Source organism: Talpa occidentalis, unplaced genomic scaffold (assembly GCF_014898055.3).
Source record: "Talpa occidentalis isolate TD23 unplaced genomic scaffold, MPIMG_talOcc4v2.1 talOcc4.8, whole genome shotgun sequence".
Taxonomy (NCBI): Eukaryota; Metazoa; Chordata; class Mammalia; order Eulipotyphla; family Talpidae; genus Talpa; species Talpa occidentalis.
This window is the reverse complement of record NW_023605194.1, coordinates 71,277,028-71,299,494: the sequence shown is the minus strand read 5'-3', so window position 1 is coordinate 71,299,494 and position 22,467 is coordinate 71,277,028. Positions and strand designations below refer to the sequence as shown.

The 22,467-nt window shown below is 62.0% G+C and overlaps 1 protein-coding gene across 3 annotated transcripts in view; it reads right to left on the bottom strand.

The window, feature by feature from the left end:
• LAMB3 (laminin subunit beta 3) overlaps positions 1-19,836 on the bottom strand; it is a 28,719-nt gene extending 8,883 nt beyond the window's left edge. The window contains exons 1-10 of one of the 3 annotated variants that reach the window (XM_037496725.2): positions 19,646-19,836; positions 13,164-13,225; positions 12,469-12,623; positions 6,052-6,166; positions 5,601-5,674; positions 3,526-3,717; positions 2,578-2,641; positions 2,250-2,431; positions 950-1,070; positions 411-599 (exon numbers count right to left, since the gene is read on the bottom strand). In XM_037496725.2, coding sequence (XP_037352622.1) covers positions 411-599; positions 950-1,070; positions 2,250-2,431; positions 2,578-2,641; positions 3,526-3,717; positions 5,601-5,674; positions 6,052-6,166; positions 12,469-12,623; positions 13,164-13,191 — 1,120 coding nt within the window. In that variant the 5' untranslated portion in view covers positions 13,192-13,225; positions 19,646-19,836. Of the gene's footprint in view, positions 1-410; positions 600-949; positions 1,071-2,249; positions 2,432-2,577; positions 2,642-3,525; positions 3,718-5,600; positions 5,675-6,051; positions 6,167-12,468; positions 12,624-13,163; positions 13,931-14,150; positions 14,246-19,645 lie in introns of those variants that run through there. The other 2 variants (XM_037496724.2, XM_054690337.1) reach the window with 2 other exon arrangements.
• Positions 19,837-22,467: the final 2,631 nt, after the last annotated feature.

Sequence of the window (22,467 nt, the reverse complement as noted above, 5' to 3'; positions counted from 1 at the left end):
CTGGCACAGGAGCCTAGTCTGTCCTTACCATTTGCTGGGCCTCCCACACTGCCCTGAAGCTGGGGAAAAGCCCCCTGTGCAGGCCAGGAGATGGGCCTGGGAGGTGGTCAGGTCCCCGCTGGAGGCCGAGTCCCTGCCGCCTCACTCCTGTCGGCAGAGCCCAGTGGGGACCAGCTTCCCACCCAGGGGCCCTTCCTTCCCGAGCCTCTTTCCTGGGCCCTGCCTCCCTGCGGGTTTCTGTGCCCCACATTGGTGTGTCCATACTGTAACATTCCTCCCGCCTCTGTGTGGCACCCAAGGGGCAGGAAACAGCGGGTGGAGCCCCTGAGGCTGGGGAGAGGACACAGCCCGTCCAGCCGGGCCAGGCCCTCGTGGAAGGCAAGGGCTACGCAGTCAGCCCGCGTACTCACGGATGCAGGCCTCCTGCGGGGGCACGCCAGGGCGTCGGTTGTGGAAGAAGTGCAGGCGGCAGCGCTCACAGTGCTGGCCCTCCGTGTGGTGCCGGCAATTGTCACACACGCCCCCATGGGCACCCTGGCTGGCCGCGAACACAGCGGGGTCAAAGTGGCAGGTCTCTGAGTGCCCGTTGCAGTCACAGCCTAAAAGGGAGGGCAAGGACAGCAGTCTCAGGGCCCTGTCGCCTGCCGCCCGCGCTGCTGGCCCAGGGTCCGGACAGCTGCCGACTGCAGGCCACGCAAGGGGAGACCCCAAGAGGAGCGTCTTGTGGGATGGAAGCTGGGGCCACGGGGGCTGCCCCAAGGCCAGGGCTTGACAAGGAGGGGACAGCAGACAGCCTGGCATGGGTGCTAGAGGTAGGCCTGCACTCCACCTAGCTGGCAAGGACAGCCCGAAGCAACTCAGTGGGGTCTAGACATAAATGACTGAGACTAGCCCTCCCAGGCAGTATGGAAGAGGTCAGAATCTGGAGGGGGTCTGGGGAGGAACTCACGCTGGCATGTGTGGGGGTCCTGGTCGTCCGCTGGTCTCCAGGGCCGGTCGTTGTAGAGGGGGGCACAGCGCTCACAGTGGGGCCCAGCCGTGTTGTGCTGGCAGACGCAGACGTCAGGCACCTGGGACCGGGCAGTGGTCAGCGGGGAACACCCTCGTTGAGGGGGCCTGCTCGGCCCAGCGCCCCGCCCTAGTAGCTCTGTGACCCGCCAGTGGGCGGCGGGTCACCGGGTGTGAGTGTGCATGGCATGTGAGAGAACATATGTGTGTGTATGAGTGTGTGTGAGTGCATGCTTTGTGAGTGTGTAAGTGTGTGTGCCACCACACGACACCTAAAGCTCCTTCCTTGCACCTGGACCCTGAGATGCCCAAGTCCAGGAGGCTCTTGCTTGTTAACAGTTGGTTCCAGAAGCTTCTGGGCCCTCTGGAGGCCCCATCCCAGGCCTTGTGCTGGCGGCTGGGCTGAGGGCCTGCAAGGAGCCGGCACCAGCCTCCAGGCATGACATAGGTGCCCATACAGCAGTCTGGGGCCACCGTTCCTCACAAGAGCCACCCCCTGCCGTGCCTGCCAGTGTGACAACGTGATCCCCATGGGCTCCCTTCTCTCACCACCAGCAGAGCACAGGACAGGGTGGAGGTGTGGGGGCGGGGGGACTGCTCCTGCTCCACCAGGCTCAGGACTCTCAGCCCTGTATGCACCTTGATCATCTGCAGAGCTTTTAAAAATTATCAACACCCAACCCAGCCCACCCCAAATCTCAAGGACACCACCCCATAACGCAGTGACCAGCGTACAGCCTGCCCTGAGGGGCCCCAGGCTGGGAGGCCCTCCCTCTGCACCCCCATTCTCCTCAAGCCAGAGGCTTCTTGACCAAGCTTTGCTCTTTGCCATGGCTTGAGCATCACACAGTTCAGGGTACCCCTTTGTCCTGCCTCCCCTGCTGTTGCTTTCCCAGCAAGAGTCAGGCCCTCGTGGGGCTGGGGTCTTGCACACACCTGCTGTGCCCCACTCATCCTGGGACCTGGTGGCTGTGCCCGACTCCTTGCCACCAGGTGGGACTCCGAGTCTGCAGCAAGGTGCTCGCCTGGGGCTCGGGTGCCTGGAGCTTTGGGAACCCATGGCAGGGTCACCTGACAGGGTGGGTGGAGGCCTGGCCATAGGGACCCCTCACCAAACTCGCAGGGACCGAGAACAAGGAGCTTCCCAAGGAGTGGGCTAAGGTATGAGTCCTCCTGCCCACAGGGAAGGCCCACCCTGCCCTGGACGGCTGCGTGCCCGCCCTCCTGGGGCCAGCGGTCACCTGCACGCCTGTGGGGGCTCCGGGCTGGGGCACACAGCGGGCGGCGTGGCCATGGCAGAAGCAGCTGCCCTGTAGGCGCAGCTGGGAGATGGCATAGTAGGTGCTGGGCGGGTGGCGGCCACTCTGGGGCATGGGGCCCAGTCCCGTGAGGTTGACTCTCAGGTTGGTGATGGTCCCCAGCTCTGCAAGGGCACAGGAGGGAGGGGTGAGGGGAGGTCAGGATGGCTGCAGATGCCCCAGGGTCCCCACAAGGCAAAGACCCCTGCCTGGGACTGCAGGGCCTATGCTCCGGCCCCTCCCCAGCACCCCGCCCGGCGGCCACACACACCTTGAATCTTTTGGCTGCGAGTTGCTGAAATCCCCGAGGCTAAGTCCATCAGGTTGAGCTGGACCTGCAGGGGTTCAGGGGACAAGTTCCTTAGCTGGGCTCAGAGGCTTCCCTTCATGTGAGGCCCTCAGCAGGCACCTGGGATGATCCAGCCGCCGCCCTGGGAAGCCAGATGCCCTCGTAACCCTAAGCTCGCACAGGTGCGCACATAACATCTCCTGGGCATTGCAAACACAGAGATGGAATTTCCTGGCCAGAGTCGCAGAGCACGTAGCACATGCGCCCGAGGAAGGGACTGATTTTCCAAAGATCTGAGAGGAATAAACAGCCAGGACCACGAGGCAGAGGGGCCAGCACCTCTAGACCCTGGTTTTCCTGCGTGGCCCAGGAGCGCTTCCCTGTCGGCCTCCACACATGGCAGAGGGCCTGCCTTCCGGGCTGGGGTCTTCAGAACATGGTGAACACAGATCTAGGGGTGGCAAAACCCAGGACACAGGGACCCCCAGCCCTGCAGGAAGGGCAGTCTGCAGGAGAGCAGACAGACAGCAGCAGCCCGTGGGGTCAGGAGGCACGGTCATGGGGGAAGAGGGATTCCCAGGTAGGGAGGCTGGGCAGACAGTGGCCCGAGGACAGCCTGCTGGGTGGGTTCATGGCACCAAGGCTGCACCAGACTAGTAGGATCCATGTCATTGCCTCCTGGACCCTGTGGGCAGTCACGTCCCCAAGGGGCGCTGTGGGCTGACCTCCCTGTGGGAGAGCTTGGAGAGAGGCTGGGAGGAGAGCCGGGCCAGCCCGGAGTCCCCAGCACACTCCCGAGGCTGAGGCCTTTACCAGAGACAGGGAGCGGCAGGGGGCCTAGCCTAGGGTGTCCTGGGGCTGCCTGGGCGACTGGAGAAAACGGGTGGTCAGGGCCCTCCCCATGCAGCCCTTTCGTATCCCTGTACCTACCTGACCGCCATCGGGCCTCCTGAGAGGCCTCTGGGGCAGGGAGCGGCAGCGGACGTCCTGCCAGCCCCGCGGCTGGCCCTGCGGCACCCTCGGGAAGGCGGAGGCACAGTCGGCCGCCAGGAAGCAATACACCTGCCAGCTCTGGCCGAAGTCAGAGGAGCGCTCGATCAGCATGGCCGCTGGCATGGGCCCCTGTGGACAGGAGGGCCTGAGTGACTCAGGGATACGCCACAGGGCAAAGGAGGGGTGGGCAGCCCCCAGAGCCACAGTGAGGGCAGGAGGGGCACAGGGTGGGCAAAGACTGGCTCTGGGGTTTCCCGGGAGCAGTGGCGAGTACACACAGGAGGCCTGTTCTGGAGGTGTGACCCGACTTGGCCCAGCCCCAGCACCCAGGCCTGAAACCCCACCCACCGCACAGCCCAGGCAGCATGTTTGTGCCCTCAGGCCCTCACTGGGCCATGCTTGTAGCTCAGGCCCCAGTCACGCTGAGCTGGGACCCCTGCCCAGGGCCAGCCCGACAGGCCCACAGCTCAGATGCTATCCTGAATGCCTGTGTCATAGTGCCATGTACCACCAAGACCTGCAGTAGCTGGATGCTGCCTCTGTGGCATCCCACCCTCCCTTGAGATTTCATCTCTTCAACATTGCCCTTAAGGTCCCCGCTTAGACCAGGGCCTGAGCATGAGCTCAGCTGTTTGAGATTCCTCATGAGGGAGATGCTCTCTGGCTTATACTGCCCAGCAGAATGCGCTCAAGGTTCAGCCTTTGTCTCAAATGGCAGCATCTCCTTTGTCATGTCTGCGTGATATTCCACAGCGCCATCTACATCTTTGTCAACCATTTGTCCATCAGCAGATACTCAGCCACGTCCCCTGATCTGAGCCCTGCCTTTATGAACACAGGGGTACGGATCTCTTTGAAAATTTCATTTCATTTCCTTCAGACACAAACTCAAAAGCAGAATGACATGAGCTATTTCTAACTCTCTGAGGCGCCTCCATCCTGATTTCCATGGTGACCACAGCAGCCTTCATCCCCGGCAGCCACACTCAGGGCTCCCTTTCCTCAGCTCCTCGCCAGTCTGCAGGCTCCCTCCTCTAGAGGATACCCTTCTTGTGGGCATAGCTCCCTGTGGGTTGGTGGCCCTTCCCCGTGACCATGAATCTGGGCACCGTCTCCTGGGCCATAGGATCTGCTTCTGGGATGTCCCACTGTTCCTGCCGCCTGCGCCTCGTCTCAGCCCTTGTGCAATGCATCTTCCTCCTGCCGCGTGTGTCCTGCCACTGGTGGACCCTCTTGTCCAGTGTCTTCATTTTGAATGTCACCTCCTCTGGGAGCCCACCCCTTGCACATGTCCCCACCATGGCTATCGCGCTCTTAGCTCCTACTCCTCACTGTCCCCAGACCCAACTCAACGCCCCCAGGACGCTGCCTGGCCGTGGCCTGTCTCAGCAGGTGACGGTCAGTGCACCCCTGGCCACTACCAGAGACCACCAAGCTGTCTCCAGAAACTGCCAAACACCCCAAGGGAGGACCTGCCATGGATCCAGCCCCGCTGCCCTGGGCGCCCGGCTCCCTGCCCTCAGGCATGTGTCTGTGGGCTAAGGTACGTCTCGGTCAGTTTGCAGCTCTCCAGGCCCGTCCCTCATGGTAGGGCCTGCCTCCCTGGGCCTGTGCCCCACCCAGCGCAGTGGCCTGCAGCTGCCGCCTCTGCCCTCTGGCCTGCTTCCTGCCTGGAAGGGCCTCTCCTGGCTCTGGCTGCCTAGGCCTGTCCATCCCCCAGTGCATGCTCTGATGCACCCCCCAACCAGACACTCCCTTTCTGCCCCCCGCTGCTTCTCCCTCAGCCCATGCCTGGCACCCCCCACAGCTGCCATGTACTGCATGCTGGCCCCAGCCAATAGCGGGCACTGACCAGCAGGTTGGGTGGGGTGTGGAGGAAGAGGTGCCGGCCCCACTGGGCAGAAACATGAGCCACTGCTGGCCTCCAGGAGAGACCGCCACACCTCCACGACGCAGGCTCAGGGCAAGCAGTGCCCCCCTGGAGACATGGCCGGTCCCCCCAGGAAACTCACCTTAAAATCCATCACGATGCCTTGAAGCTGGAATCGCCGGTCCAGGTCCAGCTGCAGAGAGACGGGGCTCACGCCTGGAAGGTCAGAGTGGGGTGTTAGACAGCTGCCCCCTACCCCCAGCCCTGGCCAAGTCTCTGACTGGAGTGGCTGGGTGAGGCCAGGACTCCTGCCTGGTGTCTGGCCGCCCTGGGGGGCAGGGATGGGAGCGCCCACTGGTCCCACCTCCTCAAAACCCAACCTACGCTCTGCCAGGGTCCTGCCAACATCACTTGGTGCCCCCGAACCTTGGGGGATTCCACCGTCTGCCCCCAAGCTGAATCCTTCTGCCGCTCTCTGTGACGTGGTGAAACAGAGTACCCCTCCCACCTCCCGCCTCCTGGCTCAGCCTGGAGACCCAGCTCAGCCTTGGGGAGCCACCCGTCACCCCCCGCTGGGGCACCTGGGGGCTCACCATTCTGGGACTGCCACCAGCGTGCGGGGCCTGAGGTGGCCGCCACATTCTCCACCCTGTGGCTGTTGTAACCTTGAGGCAGGCGGGAGTCACATTTGCAGCATTTCAACTGCCACTGCAGGGAGGACAGCACTCAGACGGCGGCTCCCGCCCTCTCACACCGTGAGCCCACTGAGGGCCCGGGGCCGCCCCAAGGCCACTCGTCCTCCCGCCTGGCCCCGTCCAGCCCTGTCCAGCCCATACAGATCAGCCAGCAGCAGTGACGCTGTCACTGAAGAGGAGGCGGCAGGAACGATGACCTGGCGTGGATGCGTCCAGAGCCATGAAGAGAGCGCATGCACACAGCAGGAGGGGCAGCGTCTGCCATGAGGGGTGCAGGCGGCTACCGCACCAGCCCTGTGGGCACCTGGTCCGCTGGGGTGCAGCACGGGATGGGGCGCTATGGTCCCAGCCCTACCCACCACCGGCTTTCCAGGAGCCGTTTCCCTCTGAGCCATTCGCTCACTCAGCAAAGAGCGGCTTCAGCCCTGCTGCAGCTGGGGCCAGGAGGAGTGGCTCCCCAGCATGTCCGGGGGCTCCCTCGCCCACAGCTCCAGACGGCAGGGTCCTCCTGGTCTGTCCTGGGGGAGGGCAGCCTGGGCCCCTAACCTCAGAGGGCTCGGTGGGCAGCGGTGCCCTCCAGGACAGCTGAGGGGAGAGGGCTCCCCTGGAAGCTCTGGGCCTGGAATGGAACAGCCTTGCTGGAGATACCCCCCCAAAACTACCTGTTCCCTGCCCTCCCCATGCCCTGGAATGAGACAGGCACCGAAGAGAAGCCCCGTGACACACACCCCGACCCGCTCCCGGGACCAGGTGGGCAGACGTGGTGGTTAAGGTGATCTCTGTCATCCAAGGGTGTGGTGAGACCCCAGAGCTGCCAGGGCCTTGGGGGCGGCTCTAGGGGCAGCAGGTTCTGGTGCCCACAGGGCTGCTCAGCGGTTCAGGCACCCTGGCCGGCAGGAGCAATCCCGCCCTGATGGCTGCAGGTCCTATGTCAGTCCTGGCAGGCAGCACCAAAAGGGATGGCTCCAGGTCCCTTCTCCCGCTCTGCCCAGCGCACGGGCAATCTTTTCCACTTGGGTGCTCTGCCCACACTGGCACTGCCCCTGCAGGAGAGAGTGCTGTCCCCAGGCCCAGCTCTGCCAGCCAGGCCTGTCCCCTGCTCAGAGGCCAGAAGCTGGCCATCTATCTGCTGGCCATGGAGCCAGCACCCACAACACGGGGGTGACATGCCCTTGCCGGTTGCAAACCCTGGAAACTTATAGATGAGAAAGCGCCTCCAGAGGGCGCCGTTGGTGGTGTGGGAGGCACCACACTGACAGGCTGTTGGGCGGACAGCTGGGCCTGCTCCCTGGTGCAGGCTGTTGAACAGACTTGCCATGGGGTGGGGGCGGCCAGAGGGGAGGCAGCTGGGTCTGGGCATGATGTCGACCCAGCATGATGTCGACCCAGAGCCTCGAGGTGATGGACGGCTGGGATCCTTCTCTGGTGACCCGTTGGTCCTGGCGTATCTCAGTCCCTGGGCCAGTGTTTCAAGTGGCTGCTTGTCAGGCGGCAGATGGGCCCTTGCCACTCCATTCCTATGGGCCTCAGTTCCCCTATTCACACCTATGTGTAGGGCACATAGGGATGTGGCGTGTGTGTGTCCGTGTGTGTCTGTCCACACGTGTGTGTGTCCGCGTGTATGTCTGTCTGTGTGTGGGTCTGTCCATGTGTGGTGTGTGTCTGTGTGTGTGTCCACGTGTGTGTCTGTTTGTGTATGTGTCAGTGTGTGGTGTCTGTTCATGTATGTGTCCGTGTGTGTCTCTTCGTGTGTGTGTCCGTCCATGTGTGTGTCTGTCTGCGTGGGGTGTGTGTGACCCTCAGAGGAGGCCGCCCCCTGTGTGGTACGTGAGTCCATCTCTCCAGAGAGGGAGGAGGTGGATGTGGTGGGGCTCCCTGTGGCCTCTGCGACCGGCCTGTTATCAGTCCAGCCTGCCAGACCTCCAGCCAGTCTGGCTCCTGCTTGCTCCCCATCTGGACAGACTGGGCTCCTTCCCTTGCCCTGGAACGTTCTAGAATAGCTCAGAAGTCTGGCAAGCAGACAAGCCTACAGCGAACTGGGAGGGCAGGGAGACGTGCCAGCAGGAGCGGGGTCAACCAGGGCGGACAAGCAATGCCCTGTGGGGAGCAGGCTGACCTGGGGCAGAAGGCTGACCTCCCCTGCCTCCTGCATGCTCACCAGGGCGCCTGCGCCTCCAAGCAGTGCCCTGGGGCCGTGGCTGCCAGCCAGGGCAGAGGGAAGGAAGCCCAAGACACAGCCAGGGCGGCGGAGACTGTCCCCACCCACGCTGCTGGCCAGAGCAGGAGCAGAAGCTGAGTTGCCTCTGGCTCACAAACATGATGCAGGTGCCACCATGCCCACCTCCTCCTGCGCCCCCCTCCAGCCAGGCACTCAGGAGCCCAGTGAGCAGAAGCAGAGGAAGTGGAGGAGGACGAAACCTGACCTGAGTCGGCTTGTGATGGGCACTGTCTTCCCAGCCAGGGCAGGAGGAGGAGCTCTCTCTCTGCAGGCCCTGGCCAGATAGACCCCCTGGCCAGGCCCCCACAGTCCCAGAGAGGCCCCCTGGAGCGCGCCAGCCTGCCTCCCTGGACTGAAACACGCCCCCAGGGTCTGTCCCTCCTCTCACACCTCCCCTTCCCCAAATGCCACCTCCTACGTCCTCACCAGCAAACCCTTCCTCAGGTCTGGGCAGCTGATAACAGATGAATGTGTTCCTTCCTCAAGGGGTCTCTGTTGGGAGCTGCCCCAAGCCCCCAAAGCAGGAGCCCTGGCAGGTTCCGACCTGCTGGGCAGACTCGGGAGTCAGCTGCCCGGACCCCATGGGGCAGGGTGTCAGGACACAACCCCACAGGCCAAGAATAGGTCGTGGAGTACGCATGTGTGTCGGGGGTGGGGACCCCAGCTGGCTGCAGCTCCTGTCTTGTTTGCAAGAGAGGAAGGCCAGCTGCTGAGTCTGCACAGCCAGTTGACCTGAGAGTGCTCCAGACGTCTCCTAAGGAAGCTGCTAATTAAGTTTCCCTAAAAAGGGGGGCACAGGGTAGAGACGCATTAAGGGGCAGACACCGCCTCAGAGACCGTGTCGGGGGAGAAATGAGGGCTGGAAAGTCCAGCCAAAGCCCACTGACTGCTGAGGGCTGCCCCAGCTCAAGATGGCCAAAGGCGGGTCAGCCTTTCCTGGCCGTCCTGCTGCCTGCCTGCCTGGGGGACCCCAGCCCCTCGTGGGGCTCTCCCCTGCCCAACACAGGGAAGCAGGCACAGGAGCCAGAGGTGAGCACAAGGCAAAGGCGATGGGCTCCCCCGACGAGAACAGGAACAGGGGCGAGGACCTTCCAGTCGGGTCCTTCTTGCAAGTCAGGGATGGGGCGGGGGCGGAGGACTCACACCCAGGACACTTTGCTCACCCCAGCCCAGCTCAGCCCCTGCAGCCCGATTGGTCAGCCGCTGGCCAGCGGGAGCAGGACGGGCCTTCTGGTCAGGAGTAGCCATCAAGCATGGTCTGGGGCGGGCCCTCGCAGGCAGGTGGCCAGGGGATGGGCAGGGGAGCAAGCAGGGGCACAGGATGGGCAGCACAGGCCTCCGCCAGCTCAGGCCGGCCTTTCCCAGTTCCTATGCCTAAAACAGCAGCTGGAGAAGTTGGTGCTGGTGTTGCTCCCACTTTTCAGAGGAGCAGTGAACTCAGGGAGGCCCAGGACAAGGGGGTGTGGAGGCCACAGGGACGTCTCATCCAGGCCCGGGGCTGCCCAGGACAGCGGCCACAGGCATATCCACAGGAGACTGGGAGCTGGAAGAGGAGCGGCCTGCAGGCCTACAGGCCTTGGGTGCTCTGGGGAAGAGCCTGGAAGGACAGTGAAAGGAGATGCCCCAGGCAGGGGGAATGCAAAGCTGGTAGCCCAGTGTCCATTGCAAGGGTCACAGAGGACCCAAAGCCCACGAGGCCAGTCCCTGGGTGGCTAGGATTGAGCAGGCAGCAGAATCAGGCACCAGAGCAACCTGCCCTGAGTGCCCACTGTTCCTACTCCTCCATTCTGCAGAGCCTGCCGTGCGGGTGAATGGAGCCGAGGGTCCCGCTGCCCAGGTCAGGCCACATGGACATGAGCAGGGCAGGGGATGGCGGGCCAGGGCTCCTGGGTCCGAAATGGAGCAAAGGCCCGAGGTCAGTGCCGCCTCTTGCTGCCCTCAGGCCCCGCTGTCTGTCACCCACCCCGTCCAGCTCCCCAGTGTCCACCAGGACTCACCCACCCTCCCAGTAACTCTGGGGCCACTTCCGTGGGTGCTGAGCAGGGATGAGATGGTTTACGGAGGACTCTTAGCACAAAGCCGGACCCCCAGGGGGCTCAGCCTGGAGGAGGGTCTGCTTCAACGGTGACGTGACCCCAAAGCTGGAACCCGGCTACCCTAAAACCCAAACTCTTAGTTTTCATCACAGACAACCAGGGTGCAGTGGGACCAGCGGACTCGGGCCCTTAGCTTAGGTGCTGTGCGGACAGGCCAGGGAGAGGAGGCCCCGCCAGGAGGATTGGCACTAGAGCAGCCCTCAGACCACCCACAGGACCCTTCCTGTCCTCCCTCCCCTCCCACCAAGGAGAGGAGGGGCGGGCCAGTGGTCCTGGCTGCCACTGCCCTCGCAATGTCCTGTCCTCTGCTTTTCCCACGCCACTGAGATTTATTTCCCCTTCTAGAAAATGAAAAGAGAGCCAAAATTCTCAGCTTTTATAGTCCCAAATAGCTGAGTGTATCCATCCCCCAGGGTTGCAAAAGTCTAGACTTCCCTTTCACAAGCACACTGTCAGGGCCAGCAGAGGGAGGTGGCCCTGGCACAGCTCAGAGAGGCTGGGACAGGTCCAAAGGGACAGGTGTCCAGATGGGGCCAGGCAAGGGGCCAGTGCCCGAGCCCGCGGAACGTCCTCACCGCCCCCAGGAAGGCAGGTCAGCCACAGAAAGGGAGTCAGCAGAGGGTCCTGGACTTTTAGACAAGGCTCGGGCCCAGATTTTGAGGGCGAGCGGTCAGGGCCTGCTGGACCCAGTCTGCTGCCTAGAAAGCTGGTGACAGCGGAGCCATCGGGCCCAGGGGAGGGGTTGCCTGATGCCTCAGTCTTACCCAACCCTGTCAAGTGGCGCTCCCTAATCCAAGTGGGTGACGGGGGGCATGGCTGCCCGGGCTCATGCCCCAACCAGTGCCCGGGACCAGTTTGGTCAAGAGTGGCCAAGGGGACACGGGTTCTGGGGGCACAGAGACCGGGGTACTGGAGAGTGGCAGCCCCAAGAACGAGACCGCCTGGGACGGGGAGACATCTGCAGGCCCTGGTTTCCCTTATGCCCAGCACCCACTCCCTGCCCCGCCCCTGGCCCCTGGCCCTGCCCTTCCTTTCCCTCCCTTCCCTCTTTCAGTGTCTGTCTCTGCGTCTCTCTCTCTCTCCTGTCCATCTCCATCTCCCTGTACAGCACTTGCTCCCTCTCTCTCTCTTTCCCTATTTCTCTGTCTCTCTGGCTCCCTTTCTCATTCCCTCTTCCCCGAAAGTCTACAAAGATGCGGTTCAGAGGCCAGCCCCCTCCAGTTCCTCTGTCCAGGCCCATGTCCAGTGTAGAGAAAGGGCGCATGGGACGTGAGGAAACATGGACTGCTCAGGCTCAGAGAAGGGGAGGGGGACGAAGCCAGACCCCAAGCCCGTGGACAGAAGGAAAAAGAAATTGCAGGCCCTGCCCCAGGTCTGGGCCCAGAGGGAGGGCCCCAGGTCCTGGGCAGGAGCTCCCAGGCAGCAGCCTCAGGCAGGCCCAGGGTCCCTGCAGGCTCCACATGGGGGCGGCTGAGCCCCAGCCCCAGTCCCTCGTCCTGTGCCCTTCCCCATGTGCTCGGCCCTTGCCTGGGCTGGGCAAGTCTCCCACAGGGGCAGCAGGGTGCTGGGCCCCTCCAGACCAAGTACCCTCAAGATGCGCTCCAGCTGTCCTCAGCCTGTCCACGTCTATCCCAAAGAGGCGATGGCCATTGGACCGCAGGGATCTGTCCCATGAGAACACGCCCGGTGCTCAGCCCAGGGTGCTCACCCCAGCTCCTACCCCAGCTCCCGGCGCTCACCCCACCTCCCGGCGCCAGCCTGGGCTTGGTCCTCCAAGGACCCCCTCAAAGAGCCACAGGGACCTGCCAGCCTCTCCCCAAGACTTGAGGAAGATGTTGCTGCCCCTACGTGGGAGGCGGGAGACTCTGCCCCCACAAGCCAGAGGGGAGGCGCCGACCAGCCTGGCCAGGGGAGGGCACTCCTTGGGGCACAGGGGCCTCACCCTCTCATTCCACCTCACGCAGCCCACTCTGCAAGCACACCAGAATGAGCAGGACCTACCTCCCCATACTGGGTGCAGTAGGTCTCGGGCTTGGTCATCCCGCAGGTGGATGAGGCATGAAGCGAGTGGGTCCTCCCAACGAGCAGGTCCCCTGCGGGCGGGTAGCAGGCCCCACGGGAACAGGCTTGCTGGGTGCCCCAGACGCCAGGCAGCACTGGAATGACAGCGGCAGTCGTCACAGCCCCAGGGTGGGCAGGCTGTCCCGGCACCCCAGGAGGGCTGACCCCAGAGGCTGGGCCCTGCCCCCACTCAGGCTCCGCCAGCTATGGGCCCATGGCCTGATGCAGGGTGAGCTGCCGGCTTCATGCTCTGCACCCCAGCAGTAAGGGGAGACAACCCACAGCACCTGGCAGAGGGTCCCAGGCTGACCACCTCCTTCTGCCCCGGGCTGGCCACATGGGCCCAGGCCCCGCTCTGACTCTCAGGGAATGGAGAGCCAAAGCCGGGCACAGCATGAGGCGGCGGCGGGGTGGTGGGGGGAACGGGTGCAGCGGCAGGGTGCGCCCTGCAGACTCCAGGGGCCTTGGACATCCCGGGACACTGCAATGCTCTTAGGGGAGGCTGGAGTCAAGATCCCAAAGGGGCAGGGTAGCTAGTGAGGTCCCGGGGGTCGGGGTTCCAGGCCCAGACCACAGGCTGCGGCCGCAGCCCTCCCTGCCGCTGAGGGCCAGGGCCAGGGTGGGGGGACACTTACTCATGCACAGGAGCAGGAGCGACCACATCCTCAGCAGCAGGGCGACCCCAGAGAGGCCTCACCTGGGGGCAGAGCAGATGGTAAAGCGGCCCCGTCTGGGGTGCTGGCTCTTGGCCTCTGCATCTGGACCCTGCATGCTCAGAGTCCTTGTGAGGGTCGTGACCTGGTCACTGCTGAGCAGCAGGTGCACTCGCAGCCAATGCTTGAAAAACGCCAGGCTGGACTGTGACTCACACAGTGCAGAGGACAGGCAGGGAGCAGGGTGGGGGCAGCAGCAGGGGAGCTGGGGAGCCCAAGGCCTTATTGCCCCCCAACAAGGGGCCTGTCCTCTCTCAGTGCTGGCCCAGCGGCCAAGGCCAGGCCAGTGGGGGACGCCGATGCTGGGCTGCCTGGGAGAAGCTGGTCTGGCTGTCTTTGAGAAGTAAGTGGGGATTCCTTCCAGAAACAACCCAAAATGTCTCCAAAGATGGGCGGGGTAGAGGAACGGGCTGGAGGTCAGGGCCGGTACTCAGAGGCTGGGATTGGCAGGGTCGGAGAGGCAGTGCCCTCCCGGCCCTGGCCCAGACCTTCACTGCTCCTGCGGTAGCCGCCAGCCCTGGCTGGGTGAATGACGGTGGGGGAACAGGCCGCCTGGCACTTCACTCTGACATCCTAATGCTCCAGAGGGCTGGGGGAGGGGTCACGGAGCTGCAGGGCCTCAGAGACAGGCCCCAGCCCTGGTTCTCATCCCCACTACCTCTGGCCCCCCCATGCTGGCGCCCTCCCATTTCTCTTTGTGCGGGCCCCAGGTCCCAGGTCCCAGCAGGCTTCGCTCCCCAGCTCTGAGCCTCTTATCAGATGTGGGAAAGCAACGCAAACACCACAGCTGGCGGGCGCCCAGCCCGGCCAGGCCCGTGGGAGCTCGCCGGAAGGAGGACCTGGAGGGGCCCTGCCCGGCCCAGACCCCGCAGAAAGCCCAAGGTCATGCAGCAGCCGGCCAGGTCCTACCTTGCTCTGAGGGCTGCTCTTCTCTCTCCCCTGGGATTGAGGGGCACCCTCCTGGCTCCAGTTTTTAAACAACAGCCTCACCTCTGAGACTCCCCAGCGGGGCGTTGCCCACAGCAGGGCGGGCCCCAGGAATCTGGCCGCCAGCACGCCCATCTCCGTCACCACACCCCCACCCCAGGACAGGATGGGGCAGGTGGGTCCCCGGTCCACAGGGAGCTCAGCACCCCCCGTCCCTGCCTACCTGTGGGCACGGGGTGTGGGTGCTGCAGAGAGCACTGGGCGGTGATGGCTGGAGACTAGGCTCCTGGCGGGGCTCCCCTGCTGGGCGGGCATTGCACCGGGCGTCTGACTGGCCCCAGGGGTCCGCTGCCCCTGCACTGGGCCGGCTGGCCGGGGTGTACACAGGCATCATGGCCTTTGCCCTGCACTAGCCAGGGACAAGAAGTCCTGGCCACCCAGGACCCCGGAAAGCACCAGACCCCTCCCAGGACAAGCCAACTGTGGAAACCCCCACGCCCCCACTTCCTGGGGAGTTTGGAACAGGAAGAGGCCACAGCCCAGCACACCAAGGAGGCTTAAGAGGAAAAGCAGGAATGAGCCCCAGATGCCGCCTCCAGTTGGTGTGGCTTGGCAGGGAGCCCCAGGACAGGTAACTGCCTGTGAGTCACTGCCCCTCCCCTGGGCAGAAATACCTGCCTGCAGGCCCAGAGCAGGCCTGACCACAGGGGAGGGAGAGCTGAAGCTAACAGGACCCACACCCCCAGCCCCCCCCACCCCGGCTGCCGATCACAGCCTCCGTGGCCCGGTGGGCTCCTGGCTGGGGCCATGGGGCTGACGCTGCCTCCTGTGGTCCCAGGCGCAGATGGAGAGGTGGCACCATGGACGCGGTCCCAGTGGGGTGACAGGGCTCTCCAAGGGATCCAAAGGTCTCCCCCCAGATGTGGGCCTGGGCGGCCGCACCGCCCAACACTGGATGCAGCTGCCTTGGAGTTCCTATTTCAAGGAGACTCACGTCTTCCATGGGCCTCCCGAGCCGGGATGCAGGAAACCCTGACAGGGGCAGGGCCAGGACACTGGCTCGAAGGGTCTAGGCGAGAGGAACGTTGGGGGATGCTGCCCAATTCCGGGTTCTTTGGATGAACCTGGAATTCCTAACCTAATTTAGCACACAGAGCGGCAGCGGGGACAGCAGGTGCAGAGAGAAATGGCCCCTGCCAAGCGTCGGGAGTCCTGACCTGCCCCCTCCATGACCCCAACTCAGGGCAGCACAATGGAGGATGCCTCTGACATGGGTTCCCAGCCATGGCCAGCCCCCCTCCACTTCTCTACCTTCCCAGACCACAGTACCTTCCTGGGACCACCAGGGACCACCACCCCAAAGAGGACGGGCCCAAGTCTCCTGTGGTCAGCTCCCAGAGGGCCGGGGCTGCATGCCAGAGCTCCGAGAGGGTAGTGTAGTGGGACCTCCCTGAGGGGCTGGCCCTTCAAACACCCCCTGACAGCCCTGCAGCCCTGGAGCCCAGGAGCCCCGGAGCCCCAGGGCCTAGGCAATCGCCAGGGGCCTCACACTGTGTGGGCTGGGCCCAGCCCAGAGGGCAGTGGCAGTTTGGGCCCTGCCTCTCGCTGCAGGCCTTTGTTCTGCTGCCTTGAGAGCAGCTCAGCATTCCCCGTCACCCCCCTCCCAACCTCAGTGCTGGGCCACCTGTGACATAATGTGGGCCTCCAGGGTAGGCCCAACTTCAGAGCCCAATTTGTTGACCCAGGAAGCCTAAGCGAGCCAGAGGCTGGGTCAGGGCCAGCCAGGGTAGACAGGGCCCCCTGCTGCTCTCTCAAAGACCCTCAGACCTCAGCACCCTCAACGCTTGGCTCATTTGAACTCCCGTCTGGAAAGGGCTGGCCAAGTCTGGCTGGGCTTGTGGCACCGCCACGTCAGCCCATCAGGACGCAGCGGGACGCCGTTCCAGGGGCACTGGGGCTGTCCTCTAGTCTGCGCCTCTCTGCTCCAGCCCAGACCCGGGTCTCCGTTCAGGTGGGGTCAAAGCCAGTCCTTAGAGTTGTGAGGCCCCAGGTTGGGGGACCCCCCCACCCCTCTGCTTTACTGCCTGTACTCCTGCACACAGCCTCCTCCTGCACCCCAGAGGTCAGGGCCCCCACCAACCATGATCCTGCCCAGGATGCCACCCACTTCCCTCTGCAGGGTCAGCGCTTGCCCCTCTTTCAGGCCTTTGTTCCCCACCACCTGTGAGGCCACTCAGAGCACTTGGTTTCAAATGTCCACCGACTGCTGGCCCCACCAGCACCCAAGCCCGCACCCTGACCTCGGGAGCTCCCCCATCTCCTGGCAGCTGTGTCACTCACATGCCCATCCTCCCTAGCTCCCCAGCCTTCTGCCAGCACGCAAAGTCCCCAAAGCTGGGTATCCCCTGCCCACCCCATGGCAGGCACTCAGGGTTGTAAAAGGAGAGATTCTTGTGAGGGAACTTAAGTTAGGTGACTGGAGGAGCCCCCACACTCTGCAGGGGGACTTGCTTCTTGGAAGGACTGTCCGGGCTCTGGTTACCTGGGGAAGTGGCTGCAGAGGTGGGGCAGGTCTTTGGGCAGCACTGGCCCCAGGTCACAGAATGTCGCCTGTCCCCATCTGCCTGCACATCTGGCCCTGCCCATGTAAGCTGCCCCAGCCTCCATGTTAGGTTCTGGCCACAGCTGCAGGGGGCTCAGGAGCGCTGACGGTGCAAGGTCAGGGAAGCGGGGGCTTGGGGGCCGGCAGGCTGCAGATGCTGCTTCCCAGTCCCGGAGGTGCCAGGCGAGACAGGTGGCCCCCAGTGAGTCATGCTGAGTCCCGTCTGGGGTGCCAGATCAGACTGGGGTTTCCCTGTGACTAAGGCTGGTGTGGCTCTCTGCTCAGCGGCCCAGACGTGGGGCACCTCTGAGTGGCTCCCTACTGCCCAGACAAAGGGGAGCGTTTCTGGTGCCAAGTCAGCCAGTAGCCAGTCTCAGCAGGGCGGAGTGGTCATGGGAGCCTGGCCATTCTTGCATCCCCTCGCTCCCTCACCACCCAGAGCATCGTCTGCCAGGGACAGTGGGTACAAGGCCCTGGACCAAGAGCTGGGGGAAGCCCGGGGTCATCTGTGTGCCTGCAGCCAGCAGCCAGGGCTCTGACCTTCCTGGGCACTCCCCAGGCCACCACTCCCCGGTGTGTGCTTGGCCATGGTTGGTTTGCAGACAAGGAAGGCCAACACGTCTTCAGTGAGCTGTGCCAGCTCGCAGGACTAGCAGCCCAGTCTGCTCAGGAAGCGTCTGACTGCATCAGACTGGCGGCCTAGAGTCCCAGCCCATCCCTGGTCACCCGGACCCAGCCCACCAGAAGGTGCACTTCACTCCCCAGCCTGGCCAGGGCCAGTCCTCAGCATTCCCTGTGGTTCTTGCTCCACCTCTGGAGTCTGAAGCTGGTGGGGGCTCCAGCGGGAGGGGTCACGGAGGCCTCAGGAAGACACTTGCTTCCATGGTGTCTGTCATGGGTGGGCACAGGCAGGGAAGCTGCGCATCCAGACCACCACCCTAAAGGCTTTGCACACACCAGTGGGCCCCACCCCATCCGGGCTGCTGAGAGGGCCAGCTTACTCTCAGGGGCCTGGAAAGGCCAGGAGGTGGAAGGCAGCTGTCAGGGTGAGCTGGCTTGAGCAGATACCTACGACATGCTTCCCCACGGGGAGGGGAACCACACCGAGGCCAGACTCTGGGATAATCCTGGACCTCAGCTTCTTCTCTCCTGTCTTCCAGTGCACTGAGAAAGCACCCCCCCATCCCCCCACCCCCGTCTCCCAGGTGCAGCTGGTGGTGGGTGGCTGACTCCCAAGAGGAGGGCAGAATCATTGGCATTCCTGCCAGCAGGCTGCCTGGGAGTGGGAACCTTCCTCCTGCCTTGGCCAGTCCACAGCCACACTACACACACACACACACACACACCCCTTATTCCCTGAGGCCATGTCCTGGGCCATGCCCCCAGCCTAGGCCTGCCTCCACCTCTCCCTCCTCCACTGCCTTGAAGCCTCTGCCCTCTGGGAATCAGTTCTGGGGACCCAAGTCCAGATCCTGTGACCTTTGGACACAGGTCTGTCCTGTTGCCTGGTCCAGCACACTCAACAGAGGAAGGGGGCAGTTGTGGGGGCAGCCGCCAGGCGCTTGGAGGTCTGGGGCTGAGGCACAGGGCCTTTGCAGCTGGGGTCAGGGCCCCCCCATACAGAGCAGCTTACAGACAGGAAACCCCAAATACATACCTGTCCTGAGGCCACAGAGCAGCTCTTCCAAGCCCAGGGCCATGCCGAGGACTGGCTGTGGACTAGCCTCCTGTGGCTTAGGGGAGCGTGGTGCTCGTGGGGTCCTCCCTGCCTGCCCACTGTTGCCCACACGGGCCCTGGAGGGACCTGTGAGTCCTGGGCCTGCCTCGTCCCACGGTGGCACCTGCGCTCCTCCACTCCCCATGCAGCCTTGGTGCTTGTTAATGAAGTTGTTAGTTTGAAGGTTCTCAACCAGGTACCCCCTACCCAATTTCATGCAGCCCTGAAACAACAGCCTGGGGCCCTGACTCTGGGGGAGGGGTAGGGGCCTGGGGCCCTGGCTCTGGGGGTGGGGTGGGGGCCTGGAGCCCTCTGCTCTGGGGGAGGGTGGGGGTCTTATAGGTCAGTGGCTGCCTGGAGAGACTTCAGAGGGAGGGGGAGGAAGGCCCCTCCAGGTCCCAATTCACCAGCTTTGTGACCTGACAACTTGACCTCCCAAAGCTGCCTGCTGGGGGCTGCAGGGGTAACCCTGGGAAGTTGGGCACTCTCAGGACAGCCTGGCCAGTATGTCCCATGCTTGGCCCAGCTGCCAGGGCTGGGGTCCCAGGTCTGCAGAGACACTAAACTAAAAGCAGCTCAGCCACCCCTCCCCAGGGCTGCTCCAGGCCTCCACACAGGGTCTGTGCTGTGTATCCCACACTGTTCCTTGGGGGTGACCACGCAACCTGGAGGGAGTGGGTACCCCTGCTAAGCTCCAGGACGCAGGGTGAGGCTACAGGTCTCCCTGTACAGGGCGGCTTTGTTCCAAACTCCAGGCAGAAGTGCAGCAGGTCCAGGCCAGTCTGTACGTGGTTTGTTACTTAATTTAGGGCTGCTACCCAGAAAGCAGGGCCAGAGAGACGGCGCTGCTGTGGGGGCCCAGGTCCTGCCAGGCAGGGGACCCACCTTACCCAGCTCAAGTCCATTCCCTCAACCCCCCCATCCCCACCTCCCGCTTTCTGATCTAAGATATTGATAGGTTTCACTAACCCAAGGAAATGTTTACGAGACACCCAAACCTTGGGGAGGGGGGGTAAGAAAACAAATGTGCAAAAAGCCACAAACTCTACAAAAAAAATACTCTGAGAGAAGACTAGGAGAGAAAGGCCAAAATGCCAACATCTCCCCCTCTTTCTGCCTCGCCCCCAGCTCTCATCCTCCACGTGGAGCGTATTTTACCAGAATCATCAGCAGGGAATGACGTCAAAGTTCTCGGGTGAGAAGAGTGATTCTCCCCAGCAAGGGACTCATCTGTCCCCCTCGGCGCTCCTCCATCCACCTGGGCTGGTCCCTGCTAGGTGCCTCTCTCTCGGCTGCAGGAGGCGGGCCCTCCGCATCGTGGCCGGAGGGCAGGGGTGAGGCCAGGCTGTGCAGGGCTGGAGTGGAAATCAGTCGTCTGTCCACCGAGAGGGAGGAGGAAGCGGGCGTGAAAAATCCCCAGCACCACCCAAGCTAGCCCATCACGCCACCCAGTGGGAGCTCCCACTCATGCAGGTGTGGGCCACAAGGGCTCCCGGGAGGTGAAACGCCTCCTGCATGGCCCCATCCCTGCATGGCCTCTTCAAGGAAGGATCCTAAGAAAGTGTGGGGCCCAGTTATCTTTGCAGGAAACCCCTCTTGTGCCGGTGACCCCAGACAGCACCCGGTCGCCCCCCCTCCACCCCTCCATTGACCCTGGCAGTGGGCCTGATGCAACCTGTCATCAGGCAAAGGCCACGGGCACACCCTGGACACAGCGTCCCCACTGAAAGGTTCAGCGCGATAAAGAAAAGGAGAGCCAGGCTAAATTTCTCAAAGAAAGGGAAAATTTATTGCGCCCCGGGGGGACCTCACGGACCCAAGGTGGGGGGTCAGTGAAGCCATGCATATTGTCAGGGGGAGGCAGGCTTTTATAGGGTGAGGAGAGGTCACGTGGGAAACTGGGTTCCTACTGTTATGGAGCAGCCCTGATATAAAACGGGTTGCCTGGCTGTGGGTCCTCACCCGCACTTAAAAGGGACGTATTAATACTCCACTACAGGCACACACAAAAGGTTAATAAAAGGTTTATTTACAAGGGAAAGGGAAATGAGGAAATGTACAACTCAGGGAGAAAAGAAGGAAATAAAGTCTTTAATGTGTCCTACTCGATCCACCGATCTGGAAACCCAAAGGCACTCTGAGAACTGGCCATGAGCTACGAGCTGGCGGAGAGCCAAAAAGAGAACCCCCCCAAAGCCCACGTGTCTGATTTCATACCAAACCTTGCTGCTTAACCCCACCCTCAGTTTCCAGCAACCTTCCCTTTGGTGGTGATGGGATTTGTCTTTCCCAATGTCTTGATGGCTTTGGTCTGGAGTGGGGGTGGAGTCCACAAAGCCTGTATGGAATTAGCTTTAGGACATCCTTTCCCCCCAACACTACTGTGGGAAAAAGTTTGTAGGGTGGAGGGAGTTTCTTTGTCTGAGAAAAGATTTGTAGGGAGGGGGAAGATTCATTGTCTGAATTCTCTAGGCAGGCTTCCACATTCCTGTTCCCAGGTAGGCTACCTGGTGGGTTTTTGCCTTCCGGCCTCCTGCATGGACCTTTCATACCAGCCTTTTGTTGATAGGAAAAAGGGCAACGAAGGTTCTTCTTTGGCTACTTCCTGCTGGAAGGGGGCAAAGACCAAGGGGGTGGCTCAGGCTTGCTTATGAGGGTCTTCTGCAGGGATGCGAGAATATGGGTGGAGAAGGAGTTGGTTAAAGGTGGTACAGAGTGAAAAGAAAAAGAAATAAAGTTATCATTAATATTGGCCCTAAGAGTGGGAGGAGCCATGACACTATAGGATTTTGAAACGATGTCAGCGGAGAGTTGGAGCCCCGGCTTTTACTAGTAATAACATTCTTCCCTGAGGAACAGGCAGGTACTCCCATATAACCCGTTAACAAGTGCAGCGCCCTCCGGTTTTGGAGAGTGACCTGTGTTAGTGAGGTGAGCTGTCTTTGTAATGATGCTAAAGACACAGGGTTTTTTTTTTTCTAAGGAGGTATCTATTCGTTAACCAAAATGTTAGAAGTACAAGAATGAAAGCCGACAAGGGCGTCAGTTTGGTAGCAGGGGTAGCTGTGATTGGAGTCCCATAGGGGGACTGAGAGTTGGGGAGTGTGGCAAGCAGCGTCCGTTATCTTGGTCATAGTAGTATTGAGATTAACTGGAACTGCTGCCAGTAGAGGCCTCTGAAGGGAAGAACAGAGGAAATAAGGAGTTATTAGACCCAAAAGAGTCATTTAGGAAGGGTATAGCGTTTTGGATTTTGTGAATCTGTTACAGGGCAGGGAGAGGGGCAGCCCAAATCCCACAAACCTGCCTATTCTCTATAGGGTTCTGCCATCTGCCGCATTAACACAAAACATGAGACTTTAATGGGGAGGAACTTTAATACAGTTAGGAAACAATACAGGAAAGGCAAAGAATCTAGTTTCTAAATCAAGCACCCAAAGTTGCCCGTCCCCTCATGGGTAAAAGTCCCTCCAAATGGGATTGGCCCAGAGCAAGGCCCCAAAGCCTGCCACAAGTCTAAAGCATCCTCCAGTGGGGACCCACAGAAAAGGGTCAGAAACAACCAGACAATCCTGGAAGGAAAAGAGCAAAATCAAAATCAAGATAAAAGCTGCCATTGTCACCTCCCCATGGGTCTCACCCACATCTGTGTCACCCAGTCCACGACCAAAAGACAAGCGCAGTTTCTTCACGTGTCTCTAGGCTCCATGTGCCTCCTCCAGGTCTCCTTCTGGCTCCATCCTGCTTTCCTCAGTCTCCTCTGCAGCTTCTTCTCTCCCTGCTCAGCTCCACCCTCCCTTGGGTGGGGCAGGAAACCTGGAACCTCCTCCTTTCCTGGGGACCACCCTGTTATAAATCCAGGTTGAGGGTGTCTCAGTCTTTTCTGATGATGTTAGCTAATTTATAGAACTTGATCCAAATGGAGGATGTCCTGGGAGACTTGGACTGTGGCATTTTATGTCGGGACATATTTCCTTGAG